General features: G+C 40.2%; 1 protein-coding gene across 1 annotated transcript in view; it reads right to left on the bottom strand.

Annotated features, from left to right (window-relative positions):
- Nucleotides 1-11,868: 11,868 nt before the first annotated feature.
- The window catches only part of cux2b (cut-like homeobox 2b), a 159,353-nt gene continuing 157,597 nt past the window's right edge, over nucleotides 11,869-13,624 (bottom strand). Inside the window, exon 22 of the mRNA XM_037681252.1 lies at nucleotides 11,869-12,834. Within this exon, the coding sequence (XP_037537180.1) occupies nucleotides 12,033-12,834 (802 nt within the window). The 3' untranslated portion in view covers nucleotides 11,869-12,032. The remainder of the gene's footprint in view (nucleotides 12,835-13,624) is intronic.

Below are 13,624 nucleotides of genomic sequence, written 5' to 3'. Positions count from 1 at the left end.
AACAAGGAACATGCCAACAAGGAACATGCCAAAAAGGAATACGCTAACAAGGAACATGCCAAAAAGGAATACGCTAACAAGGAACATGCTAACAAGGAACAAGCTAACAAGGAACACGCTTACAAATCGCCTGCGGCAGACAGATCAGTCAACATGAGTGCTCAGATCTAGAGGTGAACTGACTGCAGTTTTCTGGCCGATCACAGATTTCTAAAGTCTGACCTGCCGATTCCGATTTTGTTTCATAAGTGACACTGTCAGGTGCTAATGACTTTTGAGACTTTCATCACACTCCAGATTAAGAAACAAAATGTTGCATTCAGAGTGATGCAGACCTTTTCATATTTACCGGGTTTTTGGAAACAACCTATTTCAGGCTTTTCATTCAACCTTTATTTATACAGGTTAATCCCATTGAGCCTCAGGGACTCATTTCAAGAGAGACTTGAATAAGTCTTGAACAGGAAAAGGCTTGGTGCTCATAATCCCTACATTACAACAAATATTCTTATATTGAGGTTACTAGAGTCCAAAAAATTATTTTTGCGGACTGTTCAGTGGGGAAAATAATTACCAAAAGTAAGTAGGTTATTCTACTTCTGGGAAAACTAAAGGAAACGCGTCGAGAGTGGCAGTGCCCAACCTCTACCAGTGATCACTGTCAACTGTGGTGGGACATCTACAACACGGTCCATCCTCTGAAGTATGAGCTAAACATCCATGTAGAGAATAAAGGCAACAACTGCTGCTGGTGGGATTAAACAGGTTAATACTATTTATCATCTTATGTAACAGTTTTTCACGTGATAGTTGGGTGCAGATGTTTCATCATTTTACCTGCCTAAACGCAGCAAGATGTTTGTGAATCTGGAACTTGAAGAAAGTCTCAAGTCTCGCACAAAAGTAAGCTGATCAATCGTGCACATGCATTTGACCATTTGTTGGAGCAGAATATTTTACTTGAAAATTGGAAACGTCTATACTTGAACTGTTTGTGCATTTGTAAACCTTGTACGCCTGACTTTCGAGACTAATTTACCTCTATATTCCAAGACTATAAACTATATCTACTGCCTAAGAAACAGTAATATGAACGAAAGACAGAGAAAAAAATCAATCGGTAGAATTTCTATTGAGTTTACTATTAAAAAACACACTTGGCCTTTAGTGACCTATAAAAACTGGTGACTGCTGAATAAAACAATGTCAAATAATTAGGAAACTTGTTTTAAAGACTTACTGTAGAGAGTCAGCAAAAGATGATTGACTGTTGTAGTGGTCCTGTTTGGGGAACTCACATGCAAGACATCTGTAAAAGTTAAAACTGATAAGAAAATGCTTTTACTTTGAAACATCTCTACATTTTGCTAGCAGATTATGTTTGTAGAGAAACTCAATGGATACAGAAGCCCCTATGATCTCCTGGTGAGTAGAAACGTACTACGTAACTAGTTTGTTTTCAGACCAAATACAAGTTTAATGTTGAAGTGCTTGTCGATACGGAGTCCTGTACAGATACCGGTAAGTTAATGAGTTAAATGCTTAAACCTTAAAGACTTTGGAAACATTTATTTTATTAGGAACATAGCAAACTTTCTGCTGTCTTAACATCACCTGTGTTCATCAAATATCTCTAAGCTACTGAATGTTTTTTATGCTTTGTCTTCAATTACTTGCAAAGTGGAAGAGGAAATGACATCTTAAAATTGGTACCGGTCCAAAATATTGGGTTGTTTTTATGAGTACAAGTACCAGTACTTGAGGCTGGTATCAGACACATCACTGATACCTGATATTGCTCAGGTGTGAGCTGAGACACCACCTAAACTCAGATGCTGAAAATCAAAGCACCACGTCTACAGTCAACTAGGCCAATGGCTCCCAAACTTTTCATCTTTCAACTTATAAAATAAAAGTTGCTGGAGCTTGTGACCCTGACTAGTACTGGTTGAAGAATATAAACATTTAAGGTGATATCTAACTGGGCTGTGACAGTTGGAGACTAGCTGGAGACTCAAACTTGTGTGAAAATAGGCACGGTTAAAGTCTTAATGAATTCTGAGTGTTTGCAGCCAGTGAACCAACTGTGCAGCCACGTTTTGAATGGCCACTTATTCAAGACTTTGGCCTATTTTTATGTGCACAGCTTATATTTGTTATTATTTTATGTGTGTAAATTAATTGCCCACTTGTGCCTACATCTACATACCTGAGCTTGTTTTCTGTCCACCTTGGCAGACACCCACTAATTTATAATTTCATCAGCAGAGTACAGTTTAGAAAATGAAGATGGGTAGATTTGGAGCGGGTTTTATTATTATTATTTTTTTATTATTATCATATATCATCAGGGACAGCTATGGCTGAGTGGTTAGAGCAGTCGTCCTCCAATGCAAGAGTTGGAGATTCAATTCCACCATCAGTCACATGCTGAAGTGTCTCTGGGCAAGACACTGAAACCCTCATTGCCTCCGATGTGTGTCCCATCAGTGTATGAATGTGATAAAGCTCTGATTAATCTTTAGAGCTCTAGTAGAGTGCTGTATGAATGGGTAAATGAGAAAGGCGCTATATAAGTGCAGTCCATCATCAGCGTGGTTTTGGACATTTGCCTCCAATATTTTCTGTCAGAGAAAAGTTTGCATGTCAAAAAACAAACTAGGTGGGTTTTTGAGATGCAGGTGTCAATTCTGACTATTCTGATTAAAAAAACCTTTGCAACACAATTTGTTTGAACATGTTCAAAATTTAAGTGACAGAACTTCTCACCTCTGCGACTCATGTAATAAAGAACCACAGTGAACGTTGGAGACTCGCTCATAAATGTAGTTTAGCAGCAGTCACAGCCCAATGAGTTATCACCTTATGCATTTAACAAACAGCCAAGTCAACCTTTACATTGTTTATCCATGCATTGATAACAAATGTCATTATCTCTTTAAAATAGTTTGAGTTAAATATGCCAACGGCAATCAAATTTAAAGTTAATTTAATTTCGGTAGATCTTGTCAGGAACCCCACCCCGGTGTTTGATGACTCAATGGGGTCCTGATCCCAACTTTGATCATCTGTCTTACATCAAAATCATCAGAAACACTAAATCCATAAACTTTGCTCTTTTACACAACCAATTCATTGTAGTAGGTTGCCATGACAAACGTTACTCCTGCATTTACATATTATTAAAAAGAATGATAAATGTTAGATCCATAGAAGCATCTATAAGGATTCAACAGTGTATAAACAGGCAATCTGTGGTGGATATCTGAGCATAATGGATAACAAATGCTTGGAAAGGTCAGCTACTGCTGCAGGGACTGAAATCTGATCTAAGGGGGGGGGTCAGTGAAACAGCAGCTCACAAGTACAACATACCCTCTAATGCACAAACATCCCAGACATAATAATAAAGACTAAATCCATGTGGGCTTGTGAGAGATGAGCCCGGGTCTTTCGTGTTGACGAGCTGCTGAAGGAGGTGATTACTTGACCGAATGACGCTGGCGCTAGCTGATAAAGACTATCTGTCCGACACACGTCTCTGTTTACAGCTCAGGACCCGAGCGCGTCTGCCCCCAGCCCGGCACAGCCTCCCTCCGGTCCCTAACACCCAGCCTCACACCTGCGATGGTTTCAGCGACTTTATAAAATACATATTAACTAACAGAGCCGATGATCCTTACTGACAGGTCAGGGTGGCCTCATGTTTACACAAAACACCACTGACAAATACTGGGCTAGCTTAAAAAGCTATAAAATAAAAGACGCTCTCAAATGGTTATCTTGACATTTATGAGCAAAAGGAAATATTGACTCGATCATTTTCTGTAGTAGCTAACGCCACTTCTGCTTTATCAGCTAGTCAGATATACAAAAACAACAAGAAACAAAGTTTATATTAGCGACATGTTATGGCTGGTCTCTGCTGTTTGGTTTAGCTCCGTGAAGCTACCTAACGTTACCAGTTAGCAGCTAGCTAACGTCCACAAACAGAGGCTTAAACTACAAAACAACTGAAAGTAGCACAGCGGGCTAACAGCAGTTGGCGTTTGGTTTTAGCTGCTGAACCACAGACAAGCCAATGAGCTGAACACTTTAGCATTAGCTGACTGAGGTAGCGCCGCTCACCGCCACTGTTTTTGTTGTGAGATGGAGGGCGGACCCCAGGACGGAGGCCTCTCTCAAAACACAGCGAGGGCTCTCCACACCCGGTACTCACCAGTGGAAGCAGGGACGAAGTGGTCAGCAGCCAAAGACTCATCCGAAGCCCGTGCAGTAACTCAGCAGCAAACCGATCTGACAGTAACAGGCATTAGTCATATCCAAGCCGAAGTCTGCTTCACTGCGTCCATTTCCAGCGCCAAGCCTTCGTCGCCATCGCCGCGAAATCTCTGGCCCAACAACATACGTGTTTCTGTGACGCCATTACGTAAGTGCGTACTGTGCGTGAGGAGGCGGGGCTCTGTAGACCACGCGGTTCGATAATAAACAGTGAACCAAACAGTACATTTAACTTTCTACACATAGTACTGTATATATAATATGATATATCATATTATATGAACGAAGATCTACATACATTTTACTATGATACACTACACCAAAGAACAAAGGTTTGCTGGTGAAGATTCTCAGTCATCCAGGACATGGTAAATTAAAAAAAGCTTAAAAACAAACTGGACTTTATTTTGTAACTGAAAAGTTACAAAAGTCAGTTACAAAATAAAGTCCAGTTGTTTTGTTTTTAATCTTTGGGGCGGCTGTGGCTGAGTGGTTAGAGCAGTCGTCCACGAATGCGAGAGTTGGGGGTTCAAATCCACCAGCTAGCCTCTGATGTGTGTCCCATCAGTGTCTGAATGTGATCTAAAGCTCTGATTAGCCTCTTTAGAATGATTTGTTCAATTAGCTTTGTAGAGATCTAGTAGAGTGCTGTATGAATGGGTAAATGAGGACACAGGTTGAGTATCTTGAAATAAGATAGAAAGGTGCTATATAAGTACAGTCCATTTATCTTTTTTTAACAGAGAGGTTTTAATCATTGACCCCTCGTTTGCCACTCATGGCCCTTGAGCAAGGCCCTGCTCCCAAACAGGTCTCTTGAAAATGAGTTCTCATGACTCAGCAAGATTACCTGTAGAAATAAAGGGTAAATAATCAAGCTTGTATGTTTGTAGGCTGGACTATTGCAATTGTTTATTATCTTGGGTGTCCTGTAAGTCCAGTTGATCCAAAATGCTGCTGCCAGTTTTAGAGTTGATGGGAGAGATCACATCTTTCCAGTTTTAGCTTATTTCCCTGTCAAATCCAGAACAGAATTCAAAATCTTACTTCTAACTTACAAAGCGCTCAACAACCTAGCTCCATCTTATATTACAGATCAGCAGGTTACTACCAGTTTACTTGTGGTTTCTAGAGATTCCAAAAACAGAAAGGGAGGCAGATCTGTCAGTTATCAGGCTCCTCTCTTGTTGAACCAACTTACAGTTTCTGTCATTGAGGCCGACACATTGTCCAGTTTTAAGATTAGGCTTCAGTCTTTCCTTTTTGATAAATCCTATATAGGGTTGGCTTGGGTTTCCTGAGCTATTCCTTGGTTATGCTGCTATAAAGCTCAGACTGCTGAAGGGCAAACTGACCACATTTCTTTACTCTGCTGCTGTCTTTACTTTCTCTACGCTTCCTGTTTGTATTTTAATTATTTCTATCTTAACATGTGCCTTTTGTCTTTCCTCCTATAGAAAGTACATCTGGACCTGCCATTGTGTATCTGTTCCTCCTTCCTGTCCTCTCAAACCCAGCTGGTTGAAGCAGATGGTCGCTCGTCCTGAGCCTGGTTCTGCTGGAGGTTTCTTTCTGTTAAAAGGTGTTTTTCCTTTCCACTGTCTCCTTTGTGCTTGCTCAGGATGGGAGACTGTGACGATGTGAAGATTCAACACAATCTGCTGCTTCCTCACATAGAGAACTTTTACTAAATTTCTTTTTTCTGACTGTGAATGTTTCTGTTCAGTGACCTGAGACGACTTCTGTTATTGGCACTATATAAATAAAGTGAACTGAAAACTGAATTAGTGCTTTGTGGTAATTCTAAATGTCAAAACTGCTAAAGGAAACAAATAAAAACACGAGACAGCAGGATCTTAAACAATAATGTATTGACTGATGGCTTACATATGCAGTTTTATTTCAAAGAGGCTTGGCATATTATTGTTCATCCTTTAACATTTGACAGACTGACACGTGAGGCGTTACAACCTTATTGGAGTCTGGAGGACATTTCTTTGTTGGCTCACAGTTGACTTTCAATTCACAAATTTTCTTTTAGGCAACACCCCTACTTGTAAATCTTTTTTTATATTATCAGCTGTGATCTTAATAATTAAAATTTTGCTGAACACCTAATTTAGTGACTAATGTCAATTATTTAAAAAATGTGTAGGGCTCTTGTAATAATAATACTAATAATAATTATAATTATAATAAAAAGCTTGGCTTTTTTAGAATGGAGGTACAAAAATCCCCACACACTGCTCAGATCACACTTTACCACAAGACATTTCTCTGTGAGGAAAATGCATGAGGCATATGATATGACACAAACACATTTGGATTTAAATATTAACCTGGAATTAAGATTATGAGGTCAATCTTGAGTTCCCATTTTCACATAATGACTTTGCAAGAGCCATATTAGATCAGCTGCACCATGCATGGACTCCACAAATAAAAAAAATGAAATAAAAACACCTTAAGTGCTGAATCAGTGTTCCTGTGTAAGAACAACACAAAAACAGTCACCTTGTCATGTGACCAGAATGAACTGCATGCAAAAACAATTAGATGAGCTTTACATGAGAAGCTAATGATGAAGGTAAATACATTTCTTTTTCAGTTGTGTGTCCATGTTACTATAAGAGATTGTTTCATATAAGAAATGTCTCCAAATCATACCGTATATTATGCACAAAGTATGATGGAACGAAAAACAGCCGAAACTCTTCAAGAAACAAACAAACAAATCAGTGTTTTAGAGAGCAAGTTAAAAAAAAAATCTACCATCAGCCACTTCCTGACAATCTACATTGAACTTTGACACATCAGTTTAATGAACTACAAAACTGCATCGAGTCGCCCAACAAATCATTTTATGAGCTGAAATCCCCTTAATAAACTTCCACATGATCCTTTATTAAAACAGAGTCATTCTCTACACCATGTGTTTATCATAATCACCACCACCGATGAGCAAATGCACCAATAAAGCTTTAAAAAGCAAGACTACCCTGAGAGAAAGGTCTAAACGTGGGCAAGCTTGCCAGACCAGAACTGGCTTCAATGGGTTTGGTTTATTAAATCTGTACACTCTATTTTATTATATTCAGCACAATTTGTCCCAAAACTGTAAGATTTTATTATTATTATTTTTTTTATAATTGTGTAATATATACCTCTACATAATACAATCCAAGTCCTCAGAACTATGTAGTCATGTGCAAGTGTTTACTACCAAATTCAACAATATAGTAAAGGCAAAGACTTGTGGACACTAAGTTAGGATAACGTTTATGGATGACGTTTTCTGGAGTCCGCACATTTATCAAAATCTAAGTGCTGTAAATACTTCATACACGAGGTATTGAATATCTAGTTAACTGTTCTGAGTATAAAATAGAGGCAAAATACATAAAGAACATCTTGCAAGCATGACAAAAGAAACTGTTACAGACACAATACACAAGTGGTCCAAGATAATATGGGGGTGGGGGGTGTTAAATCTAGTGTACTTACAAACTGAGTTGATGAGGTCGTACTGTACGTGTCATGCTTTCAAACAGACTGAGCTGCAGTCTTAAAGTAGATCAGTGCACACCACTTCAGTGCTTGGAAGCTTCGGCTGTCCAACAACAGGAAAAGACTTGTTTTAGGAATGTGCACTCGGTCAGGAGTTACCTGGACGAGGAGCGTTACTCACACAGGAAACACTTCCTCCTTACTATGATGGCGGACAGAAAGTCCACCCTCTTTCAGTCGTAGGGCTTTAAATGTCAGAACGTACTGAACAAAAGATACTCTGATGTCCCCCGTCGCTGAGGGATCTGAATAGTGAATGTCTGTAGTGTTTTCTGGACTGGAAGTGAACAGGGAATGCAAGTAAACCTTCATGTTTTTAAGTGAGTTACACTGTAAAGAACCAGAGGTAGGGTTTTATTTTTCCTAGTCTGAGGTGGATAAGTGAAGGATCATGGCGAGAGGAGGGAGCAGTTTTATCTATGACTAGGTGCAGTGGTGGAGCCAGGGGGTGGCCAATGGTGGCCTTGGCAACCATAGATTAATCTTTGGTCACCCCAGTCATTTGAGGAAACTATACTTTTAAACAATATAAAAAGTAGAAGGCATAGTTTCCTGAAATGATTGGAGTGGTTGGTTTTACACGTACAGGTGCTGGTCATAAAATTAGGGTATCGTGAAAAAGTTGATTTATTTCAGTAATTCTATTCAAAAGGTGAAACTTGTGTATTATATTCCTTCATTACACACAGCCTGATATGTTTCAAATGTTTTATTTTAATGTTGATGATTATAATTGACAACTAATGAAAACCTCAAATTCAGTATCTCAGAAAATTAGAATATTGTGAAAAGGTTCAATATTGAAGACACCTGGTGCCACACCCTAATCAGCTAATTAACTCGAAACACCTGCAAAGGCCTTTAAATGGTCTCTCAGTCTAGTTCTGTAGGCTACACAATTATGAGGAAGACTACTGACTTGACACTTGTCCAAAAGACGACCATTGACACCTTGCACAAGGAGGGCAAGACACAAAAGTCATTGCTAAAGAGGCTGGTTGTTCACAGAGCTCTGTGTCCAAGAACATTAATAGAGAGGTGAAGGGAAGGAAAATATGTGAAAGAAAAAAGTGTGCAAGCAACAAAGATAACTGCACCCTGGAAAGGATGGTGAAACAAAACAAATTCCAAAATGTGGGAGAGATTCACAAAGAGGACTGCAGCTGGAGTCTGCTTCAAGGACCACCACGCACAGACGTATGCAAGACAAGGGTTTCAGCCAGTGGTGTAGTCTACATTTTTGTAGTGAGTATACTGTGCTTAGAAACCAAAGTACAGTGGTTAGTACAATGTAATCATCAATTTATTTAGATTTTTAAGCATTTTGAACATTTCCAAATTTCTCTGATGCTTATATTTGAATAAATGAACAACAAACTTTGTACAACAGTTGGCTTTGTATTAAAACATGTTATAGAATTTATAAAACAGTATCAAAGCAAAGCAATGCATACCATTAAGATTGTTATGGAAGCATTTAACTACCGTTTAATGTATCAATGACACGTGTCTAATGATATGCCATTCATCATTGAGCATTTTTAAGTGGGTAATAGTATACTGAAATTCTTGAACTCTTCTAGCGTATCATGTAGACTACATCACTAGTTTCAGCTGTCACACTCCTTGTGTCAAGCCACTCTTGAACAAGAGACAGCATCAGAAGTGTCTCGCCTGGGACTGCTGCTGAGTGGTCCAAAGTTATGTTCTCTGATGAAAGTAAATTTTGCATTTCCTTTGGAAATCAAGGTCCCAGAGTCTGGAGGAAGAGAGGAGAGGCACAGAATCCATGTTGCTTGAAGTTTCTGATGGTTTGGGTTGCCATGTCATCTGCTGGTGTTGGTCCACTGTGTTTTCTGAGGTCCAAGGTCAACGCAGCCGTCTACCAAGAAGTTTTAGAGCACTTCATTCTTCCTGCTGCTGACCAACTTTATGGAGATGCAGATTTCATTTTCCAACAGGACTTGGCACCTGCACACAGTGCCAAAGTTACCAGTACCTGGTTTAAGGACCATGTATCCCTGTTCTTAATTGGCCAGCAAACTCACCTGACCTTAACCCCATTGAAAATCTATGGGGTATTGTGAAGAGGAAGATGTGATACACCAGACCCAACAATTCAGAAGAGCTTAAGGCCACTATCAGAGCAACCTGGGCTCTCAGAACACCTGAGCAGTGCCACAGACTGATCGACTCCATGCCACATTGCTGCAGTAATCCAGGCAAAAGGAGCCGCAACTAAGTACTGAGTGCAGTACATGCTCATACTTTTCATGTTCATTCTTTTCAGTTGGCCAACATTTCTAGAAATCCTTTTTTTATTGGTCTTAAGTAATTTTCTAACTTTTTGAGATACTGAATTTGAGGTTTTCATTAGTTGTCAGTTATAATCATCAACATTAAAAGAAATAAACATTTGCAATATATCTGTCTGTGTGTAATGAATGAATGTAATATACAAGTTTCACTTTTTGAATGGAATTACTGAAATAAATCAACTTTTTTATGATATTCTAATTTTATGACCAGCATGTGTACATTCATTCATTCATTCATTCAACGTTTACTTAGACAGCGGTGGCCATCTTGGATTTTGACCTGGCAACCCAGTTTTTGATAAGAACCTTTCTTACATCTAGATGTAAGCACACAACAAAATGGAAGTCACTTATTTTAAAAAAAAAACAGAGGGTATTTCCAATTCCCTCTATTTGCTTCACAACAGTAGACAAAAATTATCTGGTTGTTCTCAATTCTACAAAATAAATATATAAATAAAAGAACAAATTCCACCATGTCATAATTTAATAAACAAAAAAAAATGAAACCGGCCTTTGTGCAAACTGTATCCAGCACATGATCTAACAGTTTAGCAGCAATAACTCTCAGTAGTTGTTTTCGGTCTGACATGGCTGTAGAGGAATTTTGGCCCACTCTTTTTTACAACATTGCTTCAGTTCATTGAGGTTTGCTGGAAAAGACCAGATCATTTTATTATGTCCAAATATGTACGCTCCTAAAAGAGAGTGGACCTTGTATTCTTTTTGAAAGAATAATTTCTGCTCAGCTTCACGTTTGACCTCAGAAGGATCAAACCCCGTCTGAGGCACGATGCAGTGATTTGTCCCCCCGTCACTTCAAACTGCTGTGGATTGTGTTGATGCTCATGAAATGCATGATGTGCACAAACCTAATGAGGTAAACCAGGTGTCCCGTGCCTTGGCCAGTTAGAATCTGAGAACCAGTAGAGGGTTCAAGAGGTACATCTGAAAGAAACCGTGTAAACCGTGCTTCTGTGGAGTGAACGTTTCACTTACCAACAAACGCACAAGGGCCCCAAACTGTAAACCTCAAGGATTAGTTAAAGAAAAAAGTATTTGAGTGTTCGGTTTAACGTGTTTTTCCCTTTTTTTTGCAGGATTTTCCACTTTTTGTCGTTGTTCAACCTTTTTTTTTGTTTGTTTTTGTTCAAGTATATTCACAGGTGACTAACTACGTAGAATAAAAGGGTCAGGTGAGTATCATGCTACATCAGAGTCAGAGAAGGCTATTGCAGACAATTCTACAACATGTACAACCACATTTTTTATACGTGTTGAGTTACAAATATTTCAAAACATATCACCAAGAAACTAAGTACGTACAAGAAGTTGAGTATTTAGAGTCTTAAAGGACTATCCCTCAGTCAGTAATTGGATTTCACGTTACTCGACTTAAACTGTCCAGTCTGACAGACAAAATTTGAAAAACTGCTATTCAAAAAGTAGCAAATTTGGTCAGTGTCTCTTTTTAAACAGTTATAGTGCTTTTAATGGCTTAAGACAGAGGTCTTTTAATCTCACCCAGTGGCAATCTTCAGAACTTCAGTGTACATTTGATGACACCATAGCTGCAAAAGTCTTCACGTCAAGTCCAAAAGGTAAAACAACAGCTAGTGCTGTCACACATTTCAAAGCAGTACACGTTATTAAAAAGAAAAAAAGTTTCTTTACAGTTTTTTTTTTTTTATTCTGAAGTTATTGTAGGAAATTCAGCTTCATGTTCAGATTTGCATTCTCATTTCTGTGAGCAGTGAGAGGACAGGCTGGAGGAGCCGGGTCCTGCCGTGTTTGCAGGAAGCTCCTGTCTGAACTTCCTGTGTGCAGGGAGGGGGGTCTTCTAGACCAGCTACTGGGAAAGAGGGCTCAAAACTCCCATTCCAGTGTTTCGTCTCGATTGGCTGCCCTCTCCAGCCTGTGGATGATGTTATTGAGGTTGGCCATTTTCTCGTTACGTCTCTGAGTGTTCCTGTTCGGTTTGGGGCTCTGGAAGGGGGGCAGCAGGTTAGCATCCAGGCTGTGATTGGTGCTCGCCGGAGGAGGATTGGGCAGCGAGGGCGATATGGGAGCTGAGGAAGAGGGAACGGGAGAGACTGACATCATGAGACCTGGTGACGAAGCAGCAGAGGGGGAGTTGAGGGAGACCTCCAGGCTGCTGCGACATGGCTCTGACGAAGACTTGAAGCTGACCGGATCAACGGGCGACTTCCCAGAGTCTTCGCCCTCGTGCCTAGACTGGTTGGCTCTCTGAGGGCCATCCATGGAAACTGTGCCAGGGTAGAGTCCTTGACCCTGGCTGCTCCCCCGCTCGTCCTGCGTCAGGCTCTGGCCAGCTGTGTGGGGCTCACGACAAACAGTGATCGAGTCCTCGTGCTCGCTCTTTAAAGACGGGAACGGCCCAGCTTTGGGACAACACTGAACTCCTGATTGTTTCGTAGAGCTGTCCCTCTGCTCCACCCCACCATCTGCCCTGTCTGTTGCCTCCTGTTTGACACGAGGCAGCGGGCTGCTGATGCTGGAGCGGGCGTGTCCTGAGGGCTGCTGCAGCCTCCGCTCCTCTCCATCACAGTGGGGGCTGCGTGTCGCCGGGGGGGAGTAGCTGTGCTGTTCAGCATCTGTGTCGTTGTCTGGAAGACCCTCCATCAGCACTTCCCGTCGCATCCTGGACCTGCACGACACCACCACTGTTAGACCGTCTTTTAAAGAAAAACTTTCCACATGAGATAAAGGCCTAGCGTTCCTTTCCCGCCAGAGTTCAAACTAAAAGACTTTGATGCTGAAAGGGATCGAGTTGTAGCTGTTTTTGTCAAACCTTGTAAATTATGTTACACAAACTGTCATGCAACATTGTGGAAACTCGTTAAATGTTTTGAGGAGGACTCTCAGCTACCACCACATGTTAGCTCAGTATCTGTAAAACAGACAGAGTTGTGGTCAGTTCTCTGCTCGTTAAGATTAATCAGCTGTGGCAGCCATCTTGAATTCAGTAGACTCCAAATGTTGATAGGGCCGTGATGTGACATGGGTACATGAGGCACAGGTTGTGCTGTAAAGAACTTTGAGTATCTTGATTAGATAGAAAGGCTCTTTATAAGTACAGTCCATTTAACATGTCCTCTGAGTTTCCTTAAAATTTGTCCAGTGGTTTAAGAGATATTTTGCTAACTCTACAGACAAACAACCCTACATTATTATACATTATTATAACCTTTACTATCTCCTATATACCTACGTTATTACCACTTTCTGCCAAAGGCGATATATCTCTATACATCGATACACAGTAGTCCCTCGTTTATCATGGGGGATCCGTACCCTGAAGCCCCATGATAAGTGAAAAACCGCAAAGCAGGAATAGTAGTACAAGTAGTAGTTTATTTTAGTGTATTTATATATATATAAAGGTGTTTTAAACCCTTCCCACACTCTTGCAATATTCTAAACACTGTTTCTAAACT

The sequence above is a fragment of the Nematolebias whitei genome, chromosome 8 (assembly GCF_014905685.2).
Source record: "Nematolebias whitei isolate Nwh7 chromosome 8, NemWhi1, whole genome shotgun sequence".
Taxonomy (NCBI): domain Eukaryota; kingdom Metazoa; phylum Chordata; class Actinopteri; order Cyprinodontiformes; family Rivulidae; genus Nematolebias; species Nematolebias whitei.
The sequence above is the reverse complement of the archived record's forward strand: the minus strand, read 5'-3'. Positions and strand labels throughout refer to the sequence as shown.